Consider the following 26,491-nt stretch of genomic DNA (forward strand, 5'->3'; position numbering starts at 1 on the left):
AAAAGTCATTTATCCAATTTCTAGAGCTTAGAGCTTGTCCTGAATCAAAAATAAAATTATAGAGACTCATTTACTCTCTCCATTTGGCTATTAAATTGAGGGTGCTAAGTCATACTCACGTAAAGAAATACCCAATTGACCAAATAATTCCTCCCAAAATGAGCTAATGAAAACTAAGCCTCTATCACCAATAATATATCTATCAGGCAGGTCATACAACTTATAAATATGACCCAAAAAGAGAGTAGCTACCTAGGGTGTTAGTGTAAGGATGACCAAGTGGTAAGAACTGGGAGTATTTACTCACATGTCTACTAACACCAAAAAATCCACTTCTTTTCCATTTGTTTAGGGAGTCCATCTATAAAGTCCACATGAATAGGTAAGCCAACATGGTGAGAATTATCATGTTTATGCCTCTCACAAACATCATAAATTTATATGAATATGCATAATTGTTATTTCCAACTAGGCCAATGAAAGAATTGCTTGATTCTGTGGTATGTAGCTTGTAATCCTAAATGACCTCCAAATGAAGAAGCATCAAATGAGTGGAAGGAAGGATTTTGGATATGAGATATGTCACCTTTCCCACATAAATTCTGTTGTGGAATATAATGATGTATGTGATAGTGTATAATTATAATAGGAGCTGTTGATAGCAAGCTTAGGTAATATAATAGCTCAGAGGCTAATCGATCAGCATCATCATATCAGATTTCAATATTTTTTGCACTACATTTTCAAATATAGATTTCTAAACAAATGATTTTAGATTAGGAGGACTTGCATTAGGTCTTAGATAGTTGCGGTGGTTTTGAGACCTGAAGGGAGGTAATTTCTTTGGCTCTTCAAATTTATTTGAGAAGCTACCCAAAAGATTACTGATTACAGGTAGAATGTTAGTTGACCATATCAGTTATGGGTGAAATAGGTTGGATATTATTCGATTTGACTAGCTATTGAACCTAAACTAGATTGGGTATGAGTTAAATAAATCCTATTTGACCTAGATATGAATCAATTTTTTGTCAAAATTCTCGGTACGGATATGGATACGAGTCAGATAATTTTTTTCGAATACGAGTATCAAATATTATATTACACGCGGTGATCTTGGAGTTGGAGTGGGCTTTTCTTCCATTGCCCATGTACCATTATGATTATTTTCTTTAAAGATTAAGGGCCCAACTCGAGGAAACAAGGGGGAACTCATAGCCAACTTTCATTTATTATTTTCTAGTAAGTAATTAATTAATTAACCAATCTTAAACCTTGGTTGATCACGTGAAGTTATAGTGCATATTCTATATAATTAAGTAGCTAGCTTAATTAGCTACATTAATCTATGGAACTACTTTAGGCAACTAATATATACGTTAAAGAAAATGATGAGTGTTCATAATATAAAAGGAGAAAGGAATCAACACAAGACAATAGCATAAATAAACACAATCAAAACTGCTTATTATAATTAAACTTAATTTACATAGTAAATTTCTCTCTCTCTCTCTCTCTCTCTCTCTTACTAACTAGATGATGAGATCGATCTCATTACTTAGCATTTCGGAATAGTCGTAGTAAATGGATGAATCAATCTTTCTTCACTCATAGATCTTCCATGGGAATTGATACTAATTGTTGCCTCCTGGACGAGTAGTCTCAAAAGATTTTTATGTATAGATGCTATTGAAAAAATTTATTTCGTTTTCATATTCAATTGAGATTTGATTTGTATCTGGTTAATATTTGTACACGGTTAAAATCTGATTCATATTTGGTGTATATTTGTTTAACATTCTGTCAATATCCATTTATTTAGGATATAGTTTTAAATTTTGTTATTCATCTTATATTTATATCCAAATTTATATTCAAAGCAAAAATATGGATCCTTCAGCAGTATCTGATCTGCATTTGATCCATTTTCACCCCTAATGGATGTGGTTTAGATTTAGCTATAAAAAAATGACCAATGTAAGCATAGCAACCCTTTCTAGTCATCTTATGGACTAAGGATTCATAAATAAATCCTTATTCATCTATGGCTGCCTTTAAAGTGATTTCTTTCCTATCCTTGTTAAATGTGAGCTAAAGTTTATGGAAGTCATAAAATATGGCTATACAAATTCATCCAATCAACTCCTATCACCATATTACAACGTCCCAAGCTAAGAACAATCATATCCACTACTAAGGGATGCCTTTGCATGGAGCAAGATAATTGAGAACATTTAGAGGAGCTGATTAATCTTTGTCCATTGGCTATTGTGACTTAGAGAGGGTGTGTGTGCTTAAAAATGCTATCACTTTTATGGACAACAATGAGCTCATTTAACCTGATTGTATGTAGAGTATTGTTTCCTACTGAAGTCTAAAGCAATACCTCCGTGATTTATTCTGATTGAGTAGATAACTTTGGCATTTGGAGTTCTCCCTCTTCCTCACCTAGCACATCGTTCCTCTAATTTAATCATAAAAATCTGCTGATTAACTTAACAACCCAACCTTATAAAAAAAAATTTATTGCATGGCACGACCTGTGGCCGGCCATGTCGTGCTATGCAGTGGCAAGAGGGGAGGGCGCCACGCGCCCCTGCTGCCACCACAGCCTCCCTCCCTATTGCCTCTCTCTCTTTTACTTCTCTCTCTCTCTCTCTCTCTACTACTGCCGCCACTCCGTCAGCTTGCCACCGCCACCGCCACCTCCACTAATGCCGGTGAGCCTCTTTCCTCTCTCTCTCTCTCTCTCTCTCTCTCTCTCTCTCTCTCTCTCTCTCTCTCTCTCTCTCTCTCTCTCTCTCTCTCTCTCTCTCTCTCTCTCTCTCTCTCTCGGGTTCGTCGGAATAGAGCCACCGACGAGAGGCCGGCCGCTGGTTGGCCAGCAGCGGCTGAGCCCCTCCCCGCCGACCTAGTCCCCTCCCTTCCCTACCCCCTCTCTTTCTTCTCTTCTTCTCTTCTCTTCTTTCTTCTTTCTTCTTCCTTTTTTCTTCTTCTTCCTCAACTGCCTCTCTTTTCTGCAACAATGCTGAGCTCGGCCCAGCACTAGTGCCAGTACTCCTTATTTTTATTTTATTATTTATTTATTTAGGTATTTCTTTCTTAATTAATACAAATAGATTTAGACATTAATTATTTTAATAATAATATATATTCATCAATATGATTATTATTAATTATAATTAATTAATAATTAATTAGGTTATAAACTATTACACATAAATATAGGTAATACTTATATTTATTTATTTATTTACTTATATGTTATTAGATTAATAGATAGATTTGTAAGTTATAATTATTAGATTTATGTTTTAATATTCTTATGATATACATTTTAAGTAATTCTATTAATTTATTATATATTATTATTCTGCAACAAATAAAATACTATGCTTATTTAGTTATTTATTTATTATTTTATCGAGTAAAGACCGCATAGTCCATAATTAATCAAGATAGAGTATGAATTATAAAATTAATTATAATTAGACATTGTTTATACTTATAGTTATTTAGCCTTTTATTTTATTTTATAATTATATATTTAGAAATATTCTTATATAAAAGGAAATAGACCTCTTTTCCTTATACTATAATTAGCATTTTATGATAATAGTATAATTATAGTATTTGAATTGTATCTATAATATAGATATAGTTATGTAATAAAAAATAAAAAGAAGTGATTATAAACCTAATAAACATTTATATTTTATTTGAATTAATTCTAATTAGATAAACGATTAATTTCATGCTACTTAAATATTTTCAAATCCCGAACTCCCCCATATTTGAGACCCCATGGACCTTGTCGATGAGTTGACGTTTGATTAACAGATGTAAGGGATACATGGTTCAGGTCTTCTAATCAGATGTGAGTAGTCTTATCCCTTAGATGCTTTTATCAAATTAGGTTATATTATATATTATGTACATGCATGTTTTGACCTCCAGCATGATTATATGACTTTATCTAGAGATGATTATAGTCGAGCATATTTTTATTATGCATATAATTATGTTGATCTTAGATATGAGTATGATAATGATAAATAGAGATGATGAGAAATGATTATATTGTTATAATTTTATGTCTGGTTGTTATGTAGCATGAGTATGCATGTGTTGACTACATGGTTGGAGACTACATTGCATCATTTTTTTCTCTTGATTCCTGTTCCACCTAAATTCCTATTATGCATTGACTTGTTATCGTATTGGATGTATGCATATAATCTATCATTTAGAAGGAAAGCGTGAAATGTGATTGATATGATAGCTGATAAAAAGCGTGAGGATACCCGAGTAGGTGCGAGGGTTAGGGCATGCTTGGAGATGATTGATCGCTCGATATAGTCGCGATCATGTTGGCCTTACGTCTGAGGTCGTTAGTCTATGTGCGCAGCAGACATTGGGACACATGTCGTTCGCTAGGGTATATGTGGCGAGTTATCCTCACGAGGTTTTTATCAACTAGGAGGGTGTCCGGTCTGGATGGATGTTAATACCTTAGTGAGTGGCGGGGTATGGTTACATTTGAAATACTCTTTGCGGGTGGCAGAGTATGCTCTAAGCCTTCGGACATGATATTGAGATAAGGTACCGGGTGTTGACTATGTATAGTGATCTAGTATGATGATATACAGAGATGACATTGATGACTGAGATGTTGAGAAATATATATGATTTCATTATCATCTAATTATCTGATTATCAAGTAGTCAATATACATCATAGATGGTTACATTTGATATCATAGCATGGTCATGGTCGGTATGCATCATGTGTCATATTTGAGATAGAGTTATGATGATAGTATGACATAGAGATTTGTTTATTCATTATTAAGGATTATATACTTTCATCAGTTAAGACATGTTATTTACTTTTTATTTATATATTATTGAGGATACATTCGTATACTCATTCATGACATGATTTACTCTTTGTTTGGCATCACTAATTTAGGGTAAGGTCTATCCACTGAGCCATTTTCTCATGACTCTCTTTATTTTTTTTCTAACTCCCTCAGATATGTGGTACGTGATAACGATTTGGGATATCTCGAGAAGATATTTTAGAGTGATAATGAGGTGAGCTATAAATGTGAGACGATATAAATGATAGTTTATATAGAAATTAAGTTGTACCAGTATTTGATATTTGTACTCCTTTGTATTAGACGACAATTTGTATAATACATATCAGATTATAATGTACTCATGTATCAATGATTCCAGTTGTATCTTGATGGTTTGTCATGGCTGTGTAGGTCTTGTCAGATTATGTAGTGGTAGTGTATATTATTATGGACTTGGATATTCATATATTAACAGGTTTATTTGGTGGATAGTATGATTTATTTGGTATTGGATTATGTGAGTATGAATATATTAGCAGGTATTATTTGATGATATCATGATTATATATACACATGAGTATATCTGTGCGTGACGGGCCCCGCCCGTCCTATTGCGTGAGTCACGCGTGCCGTATGGACGCGTAGGCATGCATGTGGCCGTGCCGGGCGGGGGCGTTACATTAACACACCCGTGGCTAGGGGTGGCAATGAGCTAAACATGAATGAGCTAGACCTTGCTCATGTTCGACTCAAATTTAAATTATCAAACTCGAACATGAGCCCTAAAAATATGAGTTGAAATTTCGCTCGAAAAGAATTTGAGCTTGCTTGTATTTGGCTTGTTTGGCTCAATAGCTAAGTTTTACTTGTTCAAAATACAACTCATTTAATTCAGTTAGATCTCAACGAGCTCCATTCATTTAATAAATGATCAAACGAGTTAGATGCTATAGAATTCATAAGACATAACAGTATTATATCATAGAGAACTTAGAAACAATAGCTATATAATAATTATATTGTCAAAACGATAATTATAAATAGAATCTGTTTAAAATTGCACTGGTACAAAATAGATAAAAAAAAAAGCTAAATTTAAATTGACTACAAGGCATTGATCATGTCCACCAAATCTGCAGAAAGAAAAAGTTGTGTAAGACATTTGCTGAAAGTTTCATTTTAATAATTATAAATCTAAACAAACTAAAAAAAAAAAAAAACTATAGATAAAAATACTACATATAGAGTTGGTTACTTACAATTAGAGGTTTTGCAACTTTGTGGGCTCTTATCCAATTTCTATCACAAACTAGGGCATTAACATTTTTTAGAGTCAAGGAGCTTCAATAGTCATATAAAATTTTGCCATCAACTGAGAATATCTTGAGCTAACTTGGATAATATGCTAAATTTTGAGATTGTTTACTCTCCACCAATTCAAAGCATCAAAGCTATTATGAGATTCTTGATTAAGAGATACAACTCCATCCTCTAAGTATACTTCTAGATCAGATTTGGAGGGCTACACATTTGAACTAGAACTCACATAATCATTGTAATTCTCTTCACTCAATTTCTGCTTCTTAAAAAGAACTTGAAAGATCAAGTGACATATTTGATGCTACATTGATGCATTTCTTCACTGTTCCTACTTCCCAAAGAATCGATACCAATGCATTTTGAACAACCATAATGTAACAACCCAATCCCCCCCCCCCAAAAAAAAAAAATTCATGGGCACGACGCGACCGGCCACACTGTGGCCGGCCTCGTGCCCATGCCAGCTGCTCATGCAGCTTGGTGGGGCGCCACTACTCCTCCTCCACCGCCTTCTCTCTCTCTCTTTAAATCTCTCTCTCTCTCTCTCTCTCTCTCTCTCTCTCTCTCTCTCGGCCACCCTCTCACTCTACTCTCTCTCTCTATGCCGGCACCTTCCCTAGAGCCGCCGCCGCCGCCACCGGTGAGATCTCTCACTCCCCCTCTCTTTCCTTCTCTCTCTCCCTCTCTCTCTCTCTTGCCCGAGGTTGGGATCGTCAGAGTCGAGCCGCCGGCAAAAGGCCGGCCGCTGGCTGGCCAGCAGCGGCCGGTGCCCTCCCCGCCGGCCCGGGTCCGCAACCTCCTCCCTCACCTCCTCTCTTTCTTCTCTTCCTCTTCTCTTATTCTTCTTCTTCTTCTTCTTCTTTCTTTCCTTCTTTCTTTCTTTCTTTCTTTTTCTCCTTCTTCCTCAACTCCTTCTCTTTCCTTCTGCACAGTGTTGGGCTCGGCCCGGCTTCGGAGCGCATGATGTTGGGCCGAGCCCATCACTGATGGCAGATGTAATTAATTTATTAATTAATTAGTTTATTTATGTTATTTATTTAGGTATTTTTCTTCTTAATTAATGCAAATAGATTATTTAGACATTAACTATTTTAATAATATTATATATCCTTCAATATAATTTTATTAATGATAATTTTTATAATTAATGATTAATTAGGTATAAATATAGGTAATACTTATATTTATTTATTTATTTACATATCTATTAGATTAATAGATAGATTTGGAAATTATAATTATTAGATTTATATTCTAATACCCTCATCATATATATTTTAAGTATTTCTATTAATTTTATGATTATTCTGCAACAAATAAAATACTAAGTTTATTTAGTTATTTATTTATTATTTTATTGAGTAAAGACTGCGTTGTCCTTAATTAATCAAGATAGTGTATGAATTATAAAATTAATTAAAATTAGACCACCTCTATACTTATTTAGCCTTTTATTTTATTTTATAATTATATATTTAGAAATACTCTTATATAAAAGGAAACAAGCCTCTTCTCCTTATATTATAACTAACATTTTATAATAATAAAGAATTATAATATTTGAATCGTATTTATATTATAGACCTAGTTATGTAATCAAAAATAAAGAAAAGTGATTCTAAATCTAATAAGCCTTTATATTTTAACTGAATTAATTATAATTAGATAAACGGCTAACATCATACTACTTAAATATTTCAGATCCCGAACCCCCTTATTTGAGACCCCGTGGTCCTTGCTAGCGATGAGTGTCACTTGGTTACCTGACTGACGTGAGAGATGCGTGGTTTGTAGCTTCTGATCAGACGGTGAGTAGTCTTATCTCTTAGACGTCTTTCTCAAATTAGGTTATATTATATATTTGTGTATATGCATGTTTTGGCCTCCAGCATGATTATATGATTTTATCTAGAGATGATTATAGTCGAGCATATTTTATCATGCATTCGATTATACTGATTTGGAATATGAGTACATTGGTGATATATATAGAGATGATCAGAGATGATTCTACTGTTATGATTGTTTACCGAGTTGATCTGTAGCATGAGTATGCATGTAATAGATTAGCACGAGTATGCATGTAATAGATTAGCATGAGTATGCATGTGTTGACGATACAGTTGGAGACTACATTGCATTATTTTCTCTTGATTTCTATTCCACCTAAATTCCTGTTATGCATTGACTTGTTATCATACTGGATATATGCATATGATTTGTCATTTAGAAGGAAAGCATGAAATGTGATTGATAAAATAGTTGATAGAAAACGTGAGGATACCCGAGTGGGCGCGAGGGTTAGGGCGTGTCTGGAGATGATTGATCGCTCGACATAGTCGCGATCTTGTTGGCCTTATGTCTGAGGTCGTTAGTCTGTGCGCAGCAGACATTCGGACACATGCCGTTCGCTAAGGCATATGTGGCGAGTTATCCTTACGAGATTTCTATCAACTATGTGGGTGTCCGGTCTGGATGGATGTTGATACCCTAGCGGGTGGCGGGGTATGGTTATATTAGAGATACTCTTGCGGGTGGCGGAGTATGCTCTAAGCCTTTGGGCATGATGTTGAGACTGGGTACCAGGTATTGACTGTGCACAGTGGTCTAGTATGTCGATATTATACTGAGATGTCGGTGATGATTATGATGTTGAGAAATGCATATGATTTCATTATCATTTGATTACCTAATTATCGAATGGTCAATATTCATCATATATGATTGCATTTGATATCATAACGTGGTTATGGTCGGCATGCATCATGTGTCATATTTGAGAGAGAGTTATGATGATAGTATGATACGGAGATTTGGTTACTCATGGTCGAGGATTATATATATACTTTTATCAGTTATGACATTTTATCTACTTTTCATTTATATATTATTGAGAATACATTCATATACTCATTCATGGTATGATACTCTTTCTGATTCATATTATCCAGTATATGATTTACTCTCTGTTTGGCATCACTGATTCGGGGTAAGGTCTATTTACTGAGCCTTTTGCTCATGACTCTCTTTATTTCTTTTCTAATCCCCTCAGATTTGTGGTACGTGATAGCGACCTGAGATATCTTGAGAAGATATTTTAGAATGATGATGAGGTGAGCTATTGATGTGAGACGGTATAGAAGATAGTTTAACCAGACATTGAGTTATATCGTTGTTTGTTATATTTGTGCCTTATTGTATCGAATGATGATTTGTATAGTATATATCAGAATTTATAGCACTCGTATATCAGTTGTTTAGTTGTATTTTGATGGTTTGTTGTGGCCTGTGTGGGCCATGCCAGATTATGTAGTGGTCTAGTGTATATTATTATGAACTTGGATATTCGTATGCTAACAAGTTTATTTGGTTGATAGTATGATGTATTTGGTGATGGATTATGTGATCATGGATAGGTTAATAGGTTTTATTTGATGATGTCATGATTATATGTGCACAGGACAGTATCTGGGTGTGACGGGCCCCGCCCGATCTGTCGCGTGCGCCGCGCGTGCCGTGTGGGCGCGTGGGCGTGCACGTGCCCGTGCCTGGCGGCGGGGGCGTTACACGTAATATTTCTTTCAACCTCTTTGAACGCATTTTATACTTTGAATCAAGAATTGATACTACTATTGCCATTAATAATTGCAAGTACCTCGGTATCACCATTGCTACCCTTTCATGCTATTATCATAAGATTATAAATATTCCATTAACAATTTCTTAAGATAATAAATATTTCTTTAAGTTCATCTTGGATCATCAGATTTCATACAAGTACAAGCACCTGACGTGAAAAATATATTCACTTGAAATGTAGTTTGCTTCTTTCATTACTTGATGTATTATTTAACGTAATTGTAGCCAATTTATATTGAATTCCTTAATCTAATTGACAATCAAAAATAGGTTCAGCAATAACTATGCCCGAGGCTATAGATCAAGGAAACTAAGATTTCGCTTTGGTATCTTCTAGTCTTAGTCTATATATTGAGGAGTTAAAGACAATAATAATAATACTTTAAGGCAATCATTCTTGATTGTATTTCTCGTAATTTTTTAGAAATAGAAAATTTTATAAATCACCTTCTATGTTTTATTTATTTTGTGATTCGCATTCTAAAATTTTATAATTCAATTATTTATTTATTTTATAAATTTTATTTATTACACTAGGTCAATATGAACGGTACTAGTATATAAATATTTAGTTACAATATACTAAATACTTTATAAAACACCCAAATTATTCTGTCTCTTATATCCTAAACCTCTAAATTAAAAAAAAAAAGAATTTACTTGGAGGAAAAAAAAAGATGGACTTAGTGTAATTATATATATATATTTTTAGCAGTACTTCGATCCAAAATTCCTCCTACGTGTCTTCCTCGTTCGTTTCACTCTCTCCCAGTTCATTCCTGTTACCATTTCCCTCCTCCGAGCTTCTTCTCGCAACCCAACCCAACCCATAACCCTAACCCTAAGAATTACCGTATCCAAATGGACGCGAAGATCGCCCAATTCTTCGACTCGGTCGGATCATTCTTTAGTGGCGGCGACAACCTCCCCTGGTGCGATCGCGACATCATCGCCGTGAGCATCTTTCTCCCGCCCTAAACCCCAATTTCGTGAATTCTTGTAATGCATACCGCTCCATTTCAATTGTTCTTGGGCCTAGATTTTCATCGGGTGCAACCTTGAAGTTTTTGGCCAAGAAGATTAGAATTAAGTAGTTGAATGAATTTATTTGCATTTTAGCAAAAAAATTATGTAAAATTGCATTAGTGTGGGTCAAATTAGCATTGTTATGTTCGTGATAATTAAGTAATAGATATACCAGAATGGAAAGGATTGGTGAGAAGCTGGCTGGATGGTTTGGGTTATTTGAATTTAGAGCAATGATTTTGACGCCCAAAAGAGAAGTCCAGATAAAGAGATCCATTCATGGGAGCATCGAATGAACTGAAATATTCAGGTTTCTTTTATGTGGATTAAAGGCATTTCTCATTCTTTTATTGATTGTGATAGTTGGATTTATTATAGTACTTATGGTTGCAAGAAGGAAAGAAATTGATTCCAAATCTTTATGTGATGTAAGACCTGATTTTTCATTGTGTCAGACAGGGATAAATAGGTTCACTACTTGAGTGTTGGCTGCAGATTTTGAGAACAACTGATGCTATCCTAACTGTGAAACCTAGTTCAAATAGCATCATATTGAGCTCAATTATCTGAATCCCTCATAATCCATTCTTTTTGAAGATTTGCTATAGATTTATCTGAATGCCTCATAACATCATATTGAGCTCAATTATTTGAATCCCTCATAATCTTACTAAAGAGAAATTCTTTTAACTATAGATTTAGTAGTCTACTATTTGTATCAGTCATAACTCTTATTTATTTCTATTTATTTGTTAAGCTGCTTTAATTAGTGGCTCTCCAACTCAACTGTAATTCCCAGCCCTATTTTAGGTTTATAAGCTAGAGATAGCTCATTACGATGATTTATCTTTAATTGATAGATTTTAAAAAATATTTCTTGGGGAAAAACTTGATTTGGCATGAACTTCTTTGGATGCACAATTATTTTATTCTCTCGAGCTAGTTCTATTGCTTTTCAGGATTTAACTATCTCATTCCTTTTGATCCAAGTTAAACCAAAGAAATATGATGCTGATAAAATATAGTCTATCTATAGCTTCCTACATATCCAGCATAAGAAAAACACTATGAGTTGATTATACTACACTATAGAGCAAGATCTACACTTCTTGATACTATTCACCAATAAATTCAGATCAAACACTGTAATGTTCTCTTTGAAATCAAATAGTAGTTTGGACTTCAATATGAGTTTATTGGAAAGTTTAAATGATAGAGAGGTCCATTGCCCCATGCTACATCTGGATGCCTACTATTCTTGAACAATTGTAGCTAGGGTTGTAAAAGAGTTGAGCTCAAGCGAGCTAACATTAGCTCAGGTTGGCTCAGCCTAAAGTAGATAAAACCAGGGGTTAGCTCCATTTCGACTCTTAAGACAGCTAAGGATCGATCTAAGTTCAGCTCACTCTATTACTGAGCTAGCTTCAGCTTAGCTCATTCTTCAAAGAACTATTACAATAAATGGACGAAATACAATCTAGCATTCCACCTTCAATAGATGTCAACACCTTAATTCGACGGAAGATATGAATTGTCTTTTAATTTGTTAGCATTTCCAATGTGGGACTAATTAGTACAAATGGTCAAAGAGTGAGTCCTGAAAATTCAAATGCACATTATAGGAATCTGCCATAGAATTAAGCTAAAACATTTTGCATATGTTGTCACGACTTGAAGTCAGAATTATGACCAGCCATATTCTCCAATAGACTTAAGATACATGAAGTCTTAACATTAATTTTTCAAATCCACATTATAAAGAAATTTAATTTACTTTGATAGCACCGAGTCAATAACTAAACTCTGAAGGAAAAGATAAAGATGATCCAATTAGACAACTAATGTCTACAAAACAACTAATACAACAATAAAGAAGAGACAAATTAAGTGGAACTAAATGAGTCCCACTGCACCGCATTCATTCGCCACGCCTATCAGTGTTTGAAATATTAAAGCAATTTAATGAGCTAACACCTTTAGTTTAGTGGTTGTATTTATCCAAGAGTCAGTAAAATTCATAATCCATAAGCATGATTTAAAAATCAAAGCTCAACAATGAATAACAATAACCAACATGCTCATATCGTGAACAATAAAACACAAGTTATAATATTGCAATTAAGCTTATAACATGCTCAAGATATTTATTATGTGAAACTTCTCAATCTTAATAAATGTCATCTTTTTCATTTTGGATCTATGTTCATGGATCCACTAGAAATCACCTTGAGATGGCGATCAGGTCTTTTCTTCGTAGTTGGTTCGATTAGAATTACTAGGAAGTGTTACTATGTGATAAATACATTATATCTTTTCCACTAATCGTTCAGAAATACTAGAGTCATCTTAGGGAGATTTTTGGTCAAACTTGAGATTGTTCCCTGATTCTGCTAAAGTCATCTAAATGGATCACTATATGATCAGAAATATTCTTTAGATTTTAAGGTAAATTTGAGTCGCCATAAAGAGATGTACAAAGAATTTCTAACCTAGGACTATTCTTAAAGTCATATTTGCTCGTAACCAACGTTTTACTATATGCACGGAGAATACTAATGTATGAAGTAGAACATAGCACGAAATATAATATAGCACGAAAATATAACATAGTACGAAGAACAATACAATGACATAATTGCACGAAGAAAATACAATGGCACAATAGCATGAAATACAAGAAAAATAAATACGTGAGTGAATATGCTCACCTAAGGTCCATGTAGCTCAAGTTATTAATTTGGTACGAGGAAAAATTGACAAATTTAAGGATAAAAAAATTTATATTTAATTTAACAATAAATAAAATTTATGCAATTAAACTAATTTAATTGGACTGAAATAAATTCTAGTTGTTGGGCTGGGTTATAGGCCCATAGCCTGCAGAACTAAGCAAATTAGGGTAGCTCACTTGGTCCAACTAATCTAGACTTAGCCCTCACACTTCAGCTTGGCTATTGCTAAAGCCCAAACTAAACCAAATTGAGTTGGGCCTTCATCCATCCCAAGTGAAGAGCTCACCCAATCTGAAAACCATGGTTTGCAAAAATTGGCCGATTTTGATCGGGATCAGCCATAACTGATCCCAACCTAAAACTAGTTCGGTCCAGGATTGGCAAGCCGAAACTCGACCAAAACTAAATTTGAAAAGATTCAGGTCAAATCTAAAATAGATTTAATCTAGGAGACATTAATAATTGATGCCCCCAATTGCCTTTTTTTTTAATTTTTAGTTTTTACCCTCTATCTCTCACACACACTTCTTCTATGCCTCATAATTTACCGAGCTCATTCGGCAGTCGATTCGGTGAATTTGAATGAGTGTTTTTTTCTCATTTATCATTTATCATTTCTTATTTCTCTTTCTTGCCCACTCTTTAACTCTCATTTTCTTATTGCTATAGAACAACAGTGGAGAGAGATTTCTCTCTTCATCTTACTTTTACAGCGGTAATTACGAGCATAAAAATTTATCAAATTCAGCTCGGAACTCATCATGGTTTTGAATGAGTTTTTTCGTTAGTTTTTATATTTCATCTGAGAGGTAATTTTTATTTTCTTATTTTTCTATTATTTGTTATAATTTTTTTTAGAAATTTTTCTACATGTTTAAGTATTATTTTAGAATTTTATGTAATTAGAAAATAGTCTGATCTAATGTGGGCAACTGATATAACTGAAACAGCCGATACGGTCGATACATATTATTTTTTCTAGTTTCGATCTTGAAAGCGATTTTCTGAACCTTGCCGAAACAACTCGGGTTAGGATCGATCTGACACTATCTCCCTTGGAAGGCTCCATTAAGAAGAAAGAGAGGAAGATGGCTGCCGACGATCATTGTTGCCAGTAGCCCCTACCAATAAGGCCAACTCGTTTGCCATGATTGGGCCAAGACACACGAGGTGAAAGGAAGTTGATTCAGGTGACCAACGGCGAAAATATCACCGTCCATGGCTGGTGGCCATAGTAGTAGCCAATCCTTCCAACAAAACCATGAGGGCTCAACCAAAAGGCACCAACACCTCCCTTCTCGCGAGGGAAACTTGTTTGAAACGGTGGATACAAACAAAACCGATGACATTGACATGAGGTCGTTGGCCTAGAGGCTTTGCCAGTGAAGCCAAAGAGGCTACAATATTATATAGTTTACTAAACTGAAATTGATCTTTAGGGGTGGAAGAAGACTCATCGACAAATCTAGGGGTGGTCTCTGCTTGTTTCGGCGACGCTCCAACAATTGATGCTGACAGCTACTCCTTTGGCAAGGTAAGGAGGAAGGAGAAGAAGAAGAGAGAGAAAGAGGGTGGAGGCGATGTGGGGAGAAAAGGATTTGTGAGGGTTCTATAGGGCAAGGTTACTTAGGTTAGCACGATTTCTCTTCGACAAATTCACCAAGGAAATCAAGATTTCCCCTCCCCTATTGTTACAGGAAGAGGAATAGTGACACATGCGCCTAGTGCACCCACAATTTATTTTTTATTAAATTCTTGTTATTACATATGATTTGTTTACTCTTCCATGTGTTGCTTCATGGTTCCAGTTTATGACCATTATCTTTGGTCATTTGGTGCCAATTTGGTATATCATCAGCTGGATAGTGGTCTTATGAAATATTGATGCAAAAGTAAACCTGATTCATTCTCATTCTTTAGGATCATGGATTAGTGAGACAGAGTTCTAATACAGTTAAAGCAGGTTGAAATAAGACAAATTGGGGTTAAAAGGGAAGGAGGCAAGGAAAGAAGAAATAAAACAGATATATATAAAGTTAAGGAACACAGAATCATATTTTTCTTGTCATGAAGTCAATCACCTTATTACATGCTCTTTTATCTCTCGTGTTTATGAATTAATCACCTTTATTTTTTATTTTAACTCAAAACCCTTCCTGAAAGGGATTCTAATTTCTAGATGCTTATTTGCCAATCCATAAAAGAGAGTTCTTTGTAAATTTGATGGCAACATATAAGCTTCAAGTGATCGAGTGTCAATCAGATGGATTGAGATGTGAGACATGTACAGTTGTTGCTTAATCTTTTTTCCATGCTTACTACATATCTTCAGGTTAATAATTATCATGCAAAAGTAGACATGTGTAATGTAGTGTGTCTAGTGACAAGACATTGTTTTCCTGCCTCTCCTTTCCCTTGTTTACTTTTTACCTTCTGCATCCTTGTGGAATGCTTCTTAAATTGCAAACAAGGTGCACATAAAATACTTTCCTGCATTGTTACAGAACACAAGGTTTTTTGGTTCTAGTTTTCTTGAGGCAAATTGAACATTCATCATCTTATTGCTTCCAGTACATATGTAGCTTACAATGCACATAGATGCAACTTAAGACCTTTTTACTTGCCTCCTGTTCAGGGTTGTGAGAGAGAGGTTGCTGAGGTTGGGAGTGAAGAACACAAGAATGAAAGCCTCATGAGATTATCTTGGGCTCTTGTCCATTCCAGACAATCAGATGATGTAAATCGTGGAATAGGAATGCTTGAAGGTAGTGTATGATATATTTTTTGTAGTATTTTATACCTTTCTCTCGCTCTTAATTAGTATCTGAATGTGTTTTTAATACAAGAGAGCTTTACTTTTGCTGCAATTCTGATCATTTTTCTTGACATTGATGCTTTTGAATTCATATGAGTAATAATTGTAGCAGTCAATGCTTTCCATATTTGCAGCTTCTCTGGAGAGTTCTAGCAGCCCATTGCAAACACGAGAAAAGCTTTATTTATTGGCTGTTGGGCATTATAGAAGCGGGAACTATTCGAGAAGTCGGCAGCTTTTGGAGCGGTGCTTAGAGGTTTGTAGTCATGTATTACCACCAGTGAAATTTGTTTTTTCAAATCATCCTTTTTTGAGGTTTATTGCCAGTAAGATTTTTGCCATATTCTGCATGCTGGTAGTCTAGGTTTTAGTAATCAAAGCCATCGTGCATTCCTTATCATATATAACTTTTCTATATCTTAGTAAATAATTTTTAGGATAGCTCCTTATGTGCACTAGATCAGATTGCAAGTATTTGATATTCACCATTGCTATAAGAACTTTAGTATTTATGATGCATTTACCTTCCTCAACCTTGGTCAAGAGTAAGAGCCAAATATTTAGGGCCGGACGTTCAGTAGATCTTCCTTGTTCATACGAGCTTGAACTGCAATCTGTTTGATATTGTCATGCCTACTGAGAAGAACTTTAGAGTGTATAATCTCTTTCCCTTCAATAGCATTTTTAAGGAGAAAATGCCAATATTTTACAGTAGATGTCCAGTTAAAGGAAAATTATGTTCAGTTGGAACCTTTGTGATATCAAGTTGTGGTCGATAGCTGACCTCATTTTCATTGTCGTGGTACATTTTTTCTCAAAATCTTTTGGTTTCTTGCAGTTATCAACATTGTGTTATTCAATTCAGTTGACATGAATATCCTTAATCTTCACCCGTAATCTTATGTCTTATCAAGCTTAAACAATCAAGAGATTGAAATGCTGAGTTTTCTTATTCTGTTTTACTAATTGTGTGATTCTTATTCTCTTTTTTCTTCTTGAAATTTTCCACTTTGTATTATTGTTTTCCAGACATAATAGAACTTTTCATTTATTGGCTTTCTGCATTTTCCTTTTCTGGTTCATTCTTTGACGTTAACAAAAGGAATTTACTTTAAAGGGAATCAGAAACCAAAGTTTGAAATTTAATTATATGATCAAATTTTCCTATCCATCACTATTTGTGGACATATCCTCTTTTGGTTTAAGCAAGCGCTTCTAGGTAATTGTAGGCCCATGAGCCAATGCATGCAGTTTATTAGATCCCTTAAATGCAGTTAATCTGGTGGCCCAAGAATCCTAATCAAGTGTTTTAGTTCTGAGAATTCTGTCTGTCAACTGATCTTTTTATTTATTTATTTTATTTTTATTTTTGGATCTTGTAGATTATAAAATATGATAAATTGGGAAATCTTCTTTAGATCTTGAACTATAATTTGGTTATATTTAGTGCTTAGCTGCACATGATATAGCATGTTTCTTTACTTGCTTTAGATTTATTGAACCCTATGAGTCATTTTGTAGATTGCACCTGATTGGAGGCAGGCTCTAACTTTACAAAAAGTGGTGGAAGATAAAATTGCTAGAGGTGAGAATTTTTCTGAGGATGTAACCAAGGATCATTTTGCCTATCTCTTAATATTATAATTGCATGTGAGGTCACTATAGACATACTTGATATGATATGCCGCTTTCCATTGAATTTTCCTTGTATTCTATTTAAATATTTTTTTCCCTATTAGACAACCAATTGGCCAAAATGCGTATGACTTTGTTTGGTTTAACGCTAAGCCTTGAACTTGATTAGCTGGCCTCATTTTTTTGTCTTGATTTAGGTATCTTGAACTGAGCTAAAAAAATATGATGTTTAGTTGTAAACTACGCTAAAATGTAATTATTACTTTTGATTACGGGTGGTAATCGGGTCGGGTTAAGCAGGTTCAGGTCGGGTCAGATTCGGGTCGAGTCAACATTACCTTGACACGAATACGACCCGAATAATAAACGGGTTGCTTTGGTAAACACGAACATGACCCGACCCGTCTAACCCGTTTAATAAACGGGTTGAGTTAACACGAAATGCTAACACGACCCGTCTAACCCGTATACTTAAACGGGTCGTGTTAACCTGACATGTTAACACGACCCGTCTAACTTGTCTAATATAAATCCTATATAAAATTTAATATTTACTGATTTATCATATATAAATAGTGTATTACATAAATAAAATAATCTATTTTTAACTCAAAACTCATACAACATCAAAATTACAATCTTAATAATTCATCATAACAAAAGTTCATACAATGGAGTTTAGAACAAAGTTTCAACTCTTAAAAAGTGTATCATACATTCATACAAACAAAATAATACATTTCCGACTCAAAATTTATACAACATTAAAATTGTAATCCTAATAATTTATCATAACAAAAGTCTATACAATGGAGTTTAGAATAAGGTCCATACAATCCCATGACAATTAGAACAAAGTTTAGAGTTTATAATCTATTACAAATTACAAATAGTTTGAAATATGCAAACACTATCATTAAGCCCTCCATCTCCAAATATCACGACCCTGTCAAAAAGAACAAAAGAGAACGTAAACATCTAAAATATAAGATATATACAAAAATTTCACTTACATTAGTCAACGAGCATTCACTGGATTTAGATTTATGTATTTGAGCATTCACCAGATCCTACAACTTCACTTGCATTAGTCATTAAGTCCAAATTTGTAATATCTTCCGTTAGCTCCTCCAATGCTATCAAATTGTCTATCATAATATGATAAAATAATTAGTAGACTAAACTTTTTGAATATTTATATAAGAAAATAATAAATATACTTACCTCTAGTATAAAACAACCAATCTTGAGTACAAATTAAAGCTTCCACAATTTCAGGCTTTAAAGCACTTCTATATTGATCAAGTACTCTACCACCAACACTAAAAGTAGATTCAGAAACAACTGTGGAGATAAGAATACTTAATATATCGCAAGCTATGGGAAAAAGATCTGGATATCGGAATTGATTGGATTTCCAATAATTTAAGAATATCCAATTTAGAATTCCGATCAATTTGAGGCTCTTCAAGATACAACTCTAATTGTGACTTTTGTGATTTACTCACAAACTTAAAACTCTCAAATGAATCAAACTCCTACATAAAAAGAAATTATTATCCTGAATATATAAAGAACATTAAAAAAAGATAATAATAAGAATATACTAATGGTGCTAAATTACCTTCATCATAGAGTTGTTATCTTTAGTATCATTTGAAATTTTACATAAAGTAGCTGAAGATGTCACATTAGAAATTTTAGAAGTGTTTTGAACATAGTGATAAAAAAGAGCAAATAACTTCTCGCGGATCTTTATCATCTCATAAGAAGAGCCATAGAGTTTTTTGTATGAGAATTTCACAAAATGTATTTTGAATCGTGGATCTATGATGATAGCTATCTCTAAAATAATACTGTATTGTTTCTAATATTTCTCAAAATTCACATTCATCTGTGTGGCCATACGACTAATAAAATTATTTGAGCTTTGCATAGCTTCCATTATATTTAATTGGATCAAAATCACCTTAGGAAAGTACAAATTTGCTGTAGGGTATATAGATCCAGAAAATAAAGATGTAACATAATAAAACAACTTCAAAAACTTGCAAATATTTTTAGTTTTGCCCCATTCTTTTTGTGATGGACAATACTTGTAGTTTGAATCACTCAATTGTAAATGAAGAAATGCACGACGATATATAATAGCACTTTCAAGTATTAGATAAGTTGGATTTCATCTTGTAGACACATCTTGTCTTAATCCTTTACTATTCAAAGAAACTTGTTTAACACTCTCAGCAAATCTTTGTTTTCTGACTTGTGACCCCTTAACATATTTGATGCTTTCTTTGATTTTGAATATAGAATTATCTATTTCTTTTAGACCTTCTTGCACTATTAAGTTAAGAATACGAGCACAACAACGAACATAAAAGAAATCACCATCACATAATAAAGCATCATTTAACATAAGTTGGCTCCTCAATAACTCAACAAACAAATCATTTGCAGATGCATTATCAAGTATAATAGAAAATAATTTTTTCTCTATACCCCATTCAGTCAACAATGTATAAATCTTATCAGACAAAGCTATTCCAATGTGTGGAGTTGGCATTGCCCAAAAATTTATAATTTTTTTTGCAAGAACCCAATTTTCATCAACAAAGTGTGTCGTGAGACATAGATAACTATCAATGGTTATGGAGGTTCATAAGTCAGATGTTAAACTGATTCTTCCAGGAATAGGATGTAACCAATCTTTAAGTTTATCCTTCTCCATTCTGTACATTTTTAAAATATCTGTCTTAGCTATATTTCTACTAATATGTTTGACCTCATTACATAAATAACTGTACAATATTCTAACTCTTTCATAATCAATAAATTGAAAAGGCAATTCATGCTTAACAATTGTCATTGTCATCAATTCACGATATTTCTCCTAATCAAACTTAGAAATTCGTAAAGACATTGATCCTACTGATTTAAAATAATTGGCCTATATCTTTAGTTTTCAATTTTGGGTATATATATGATGTTTCATATTTTCAGTCCCGTACTTACTATCTGATATGTATACAACACCACACAATTTACATTTAGCTCTCTTTAACCCATCTTCTTCTTTTGGTAGCTTCATAAACACTTCCCAAACACTGTATGTTCATTTTTTTTTCTTTTACTACTAGAATTCTCTCCATCTACTATGGGAGGAGGAATCTCCTCGGAAATATTTTCTCCATCTTTAGTGAATATCTCCACACTATTATCATCCATAACTAAAATGAGAGCAAGAGAAATAATATCATGATATGGAACTAAAGTCATGAAACTAAATTAAATTGAACTAAAATCAAGTGAGATGGACTTGATTAAATAGATCTAACAAGAAATTAAAAAAATAATACAGTAAAATAAGTAACTAAACAATAATCAGTAATTAAATATTTCAAACTAATTAAAAAGTTTGTATATGATTGATAAAAATTAAAAAGGCTAATGGATAAGATGCCACTATAAGATTAGTAAGATATTTAACAAGCAAATCTAAGTAAAAAACACCCATAACTAAAATTAAAGCAATAGAAATAATATCTTGACATGGAACCAAAGCCATGAAACTAAATTAAATTAAACTAAAATCAAGTGAGATAGATTTGACTAAACAATAGCAAGAAATTAAAAAATAATGCAGTAAAACAAGTAATTAAACAATAATCAGTAATTAAACAACAGTCTGGACTATGGAGTTCTGTCATAGGAGGGAGCATAGCTAAATTACCATTAAAGGTGAACAATAACATATCAGATCCAAAATATCAATCAAATAAGCTAAACTACCATTAAAGGCACTAACAACTTTGCTATCTTCTAATGTATTTGTGAAAGATGGCCTAGCTCAAAACTTGCCTAATAATCTTCACATCAGGAGAATAAGCACACTTAAGATAGAAAGAATCTAACTCAGAAAAGGAAAATTAGTATTACAATGCTTAACAGCCAGGTGGAGGATGTCATGAAGACCAGCAGTCTAAAAATCTAGAGTAGACTAATATCAAACAGCATGCACTAACAACTGAGTAGTCTAATATCAAATAGCATGCACAAACAGGAAGCTAGTATAACCTCAATGTATAACATTGAATTAATGTTAGTAACAAGCATAGCTAAATTACTATTAAAGGCAGAGTCAGCCTAAACTATGTCTAGATTAATTTAATTGAACTATCAGTATAATAAGCTAAAATGATGCTCAGCTGCTCAAAGTAAATTTCTGATCTCATTCATACTTGACAAGATCCGATGGTGTGAGGCGACGACAACTGAGGAGGCGAGGAGCTCGGATGTTCGGCGACGTGAGGAGCTCAGGTGTTCAGCAACGTGAGGCGACGACAACTGAGGAGGCGAGGAGCTCGGGTGTTCGGCGACGTGAAGAGACCCGATGGCGTGAGGACCTGACAGCGTGAGTGAGGTGGATCGATGGCATGAGTGAAGGGGATCGGCGGCATGAGGACCCAACGGAGTGAGGGGGATCGGCCACGTGAGTGAAGGGGATCGACGAGCTCGGAGCGTGAGTGAGGGGGGAGATTCGACGTGAGAAGCTCCGGCGTGAGTGAGGGGGAGATCCGGCGTGAGGACCCGACGGCGTGAGAAGCTTGAGTGCCGAGCGGTATGAGCGAGAAAGGCTGGCAGCGTGAGGAGGTCGATGTTACTCGGTGTGAAGAGTGAGGAGGGAAGGGGCGACGACAAAGTGGGCTGCGGGTATGGATAAGGGAAAGGGGTAAGGGAAGGGGGCGACGACGCCTCTTTTTTGGTGTGAGGACTGAGGAGTTGAGTTTGGGTCTTAGGGTATTAGGGTATTAGGGTTAGAAATTAGAATATACATATATATATGTGTGTGTGTGTGTGTGGCAAGTTGACTTAACTCGTTTACTTAAACACATAGTTTCCAGTTTCGGCCGATCCCGATCTAGGCCGAAACCACCCGATTTCTGCCCGTACAAGTGGTTTCGGCCTGTACAGGTGGCTGCTTGCAGCCACCTGCAGCAGCAGTTGCAGGCGGTTACCTGCTGCTAGCCTAGCTGTAGCTGCTGCTGTCAGCAGCAGCTAGAGAGAGGGAGAGAGAGAGAGAGAAAGAGGAAGAGAGAGTGAGGGAGAGAAAGGGAGAGAGAGAGAGGGAAAAAGGAAGAGAGTGTGAGGGAGAGGGAAAGATAAAAAAAAAGAGGGTATGAGAGAGAGAGAGAGGGAAAAAGAAAGAGAGAGTGAGGGAGAGGAAAAGATAAAAAAAGAGGGTGAGAAAGAGAGAGAGAGAAAGATAGAAAAAAAAAGTGTGGGAGAGAATTAATACTTCAGACTAACAGTTAGAGGGATAGGAAAGAAGAGAGGGAGGAAAAGAGATTTTTACTTTTTAGGCTTTATATGTGAGTAATTATTATTTCTTATTTTTTTTATAATTTTTTTCTAAATTTTTAGAAATTTCTCAACATTTTTAATAATATTTAGAATTTTATTTAATTAAAATAGGCCGATACAGCCGATACATATCATTTTTTCGGACGGCCGATCCCGATCCTGATACCGATTTTTGGAACCTTGCTTAAACGGGTCAAGTGGGTCAGAAGTATAAACCCAAACACAACTCGATTAATAATCGGGTTAGGCGGGGTGACCCGTTTATGACCCGAACTGATAAGCTCTGATACCAATTTGATATGTTCTCGAACCAACGATAGGCTACGCAACGATTCCTTCAAGATCTGGATATATTACAGGAATCAATCCGCACAACCATGGAAAAATATTCGTCAAATATTCTCCAGTAGTCAGAAAATTACAAAACCAAGTGGATTAGATTCGTAATTCCTTGATCTACAACTTTCGTATTTATGCCCTTTGTAGATTCTAACTGCAACTGGGACGAAAACACAGAATAACATGGGTGATGGTGGTGGTGACGAGTGGAGTGGATGTTAGAGTTATGGATGGATATGGAGATGAAAGTTGATTGTGGATGTGATTTATGAATATAGACGAAGGGAACGAAGTGGTCGAGATCCCAAAGAAGAGGGGTGGCTCGACAATCGAGGGAGATTAGAAATTAGGAGAAACCTTGCCAACGGTAGAGGTGGAAGGATGGTGAAGAGGGAGGAGGGAGATTATGGTAGATAGATGATAGAGAGGCAAGAAATCAATAATCCAATAGCATAATAAATTTGGCTACCATCCACATATATATAGAGGCTAGGCAATAAGTTCTAATACAATATTCGTTCTCTGTATTTGCAAACCTGATGCAAGCGTTCGCAAGGGAGTTCGAACGCAACCCCTCCTGCGTTCGAACGCAACTTACAGAAATTTTATTGTAATGAAAATAAACAACTAATGTAATAAGAAAAGATCCTAACTAAGTGTATCACGAACCTGACTAACCTAAACCCAAACTCGATTAACAGCCGGGTTATCGTGTCGGGTTATCGGGTCGGGTCAAGTTTTGCCACCCCTACTTTTGATGTAATGTAAAAAAGTGAAAAAAATTAGTTTGAGGAAAATAAATTATATATAAAATTAATGGACCAAAATACCCTTCTATTTTAATGATAAAAGTAATAGACTTAATCATATCAAGTGTAAAATTGGAATCAATTTGATTAATCTTAACTTAGTTAGGAATAAAAAAGATAAAAATATGTTGGTTACTAAACTTAGCTAGAAGGTCGTTGTCCCACCTCAAAGCAAATGAGGGCGAAGCTTTTAGGCAATAGATCAATAATACATATTATATCTTTAACACACACCCTCATGTGTGGCCCCTATACATTGCACATAGACAAATAAAATACAATAACGTGTGCGGCCTTCCACACTACACAATAATAGCTAATATGAGAAGAGATTTAGGGCTAAATGAGGTTGTACTCTAGACTTTAAGAAAACTAGTCTCTGATATCATGTTAACTCACCAGCTACTCTAAAATCTTAAGTTGTAAGATAATAGACTAATAATACATATAGGCATATAATGGATACTGATATAACTATAATGGATACTGATATTTCTAGCTGTTATAACTCAGATATCTAGGAGATCCAACAAAAGCCATCCTTTTGGCATAATTAAAATTAGAAGATGTCTATCCAACTTATGGTGTATATGCTTTTATCCGATTCCATTTGAATGATAGTCTGGCTCAGAAATGAAGTCTACATGAGTAGCCTTATGTGGGAAAGCCAGAAAAGATGCTGTTTTAGTGGATAGGTGAAATGGCTAGATGAACCTCTTTGAATCGACTCCTCAAATCTAGGCTCCACGTATGAAAATTGGAAATAGGTACTCGTCATATCTTGCAATTTGGCAGATGCCCTTGCATTATGTATATACCTCTGCTCTTGGTGAGTAACCACGGTGAGGTACCTAGTTACTTACAATAAATGTGCATAATGCAGGGGGCTGAACATAAATATGCAATGACACAAGGGGGTGTTCTCAATATGATCTTATTGCAGGGTTTATTTACAGAAACACTATTTATATTCGTATATTTCAGATATTAAATGCTATGAATATGATATGCTTTCACCAAACTTATTTCCCATCCAATTGCACCTTAATAGCTTACAACCTGCATCACTGGATTCCGTATGCCATACTTCCAGAATTAACATTGTTTGTGTTTGGAAGCAGATGGTTTAATTGGCATGGGAATTGCTTTTACTGCCTTTGGAGTAGCAGGGCTTCTGGTTGGGGGGATTGCAGCTGCTGTGTCTCGGAAGAAATGAAGAGTTTTCTTATAGAATGACCACAGTTCTCAGATGCAACTTTTCTCGTAATTTCACCTTCCTGGAGTGTCATCACTTAACTACCAAAAATTGTGTTACTGTAATGTTCATAATCAATATGCGCTGATAAAATGTAAAATTTTGCTTTGATAATTTCAGTTCGTCCGTGTGGAAATTAGCAGCTTATGAGGTATAAGATCTTTATTTTCATGTCCTGCATTAAGATGCAATCTGCCTTGTTTCTCTTGTGTGAATTCGTAATTCCAGTGTTACACATTATGAGCCATTTCCTTTTGTTTGATGCCATTGTTTTCTTCTAAGTATGGTTGTAAATTCCTGGGAGAGTATAGGTGGACATATGACGTTTATGGGGTATTCAAATGCTCCCCGAGTTGAAGTTTCTTAATTATTTTTCTGCAACTCTTTCCTAGTTCTTAAATCCACAGTTGCAGAATAAATTAGATGGTAGCTTGCTACTTCACTTGAATAACTCTTGGATTGCACAATTCAAAAGTTATGCAACATGGCCAGGATAAAGTTGCAATTATTTGAAAGTTGGTATTATTAGGGCAAAATTTTATCTTTTAGGAGCCCAAGTTATAAGCAGCAACATACAAATGCACTTTATAGGCTATCAGAAGCTTCCAAGATTCTGTAAACCTGATCAAAGGCAAAAAGAGAACCACACCGGCTTCTAACAGTAAGCGTAGATAGGAAAACAACTGGAAAAAAAAT

The 26,491-nt window shown here is 34.8% G+C and overlaps 1 protein-coding gene across 1 annotated transcript; it reads left to right on the plus strand.

Moving 5' to 3' along the window:
* The first annotated feature begins 10,556 nt into the window (after positions 1–10,556).
* LOC140790117 (mitochondrial fission 1 protein A-like) lies at positions 10,557–26,042 on the plus strand. Its single transcript, XM_073140047.1, has 5 exons — positions 10,557–10,777; positions 16,217–16,346; positions 16,531–16,652; positions 17,918–17,981; positions 25,662–26,042. Exons 1-5 carry the CDS (start codon positions 10,685–10,687, stop codon positions 25,754–25,756), a joined length of 504 nt encoding a protein of 167 aa, XP_072996148.1. The 5' UTR covers positions 10,557–10,684; the 3' UTR covers positions 25,757–26,042.
* The last annotated feature ends 449 nt before the right edge of the window (positions 26,043–26,491 follow it).

This window comes from Typha latifolia, chromosome 6 (assembly GCF_019914945.1).
Source record: "Typha latifolia isolate L0001 chromosome 6, TyphaL0001v2, whole genome shotgun sequence".
NCBI classification, from domain to species: Eukaryota; Viridiplantae; Streptophyta; class Magnoliopsida; order Poales; family Typhaceae; genus Typha; species Typha latifolia.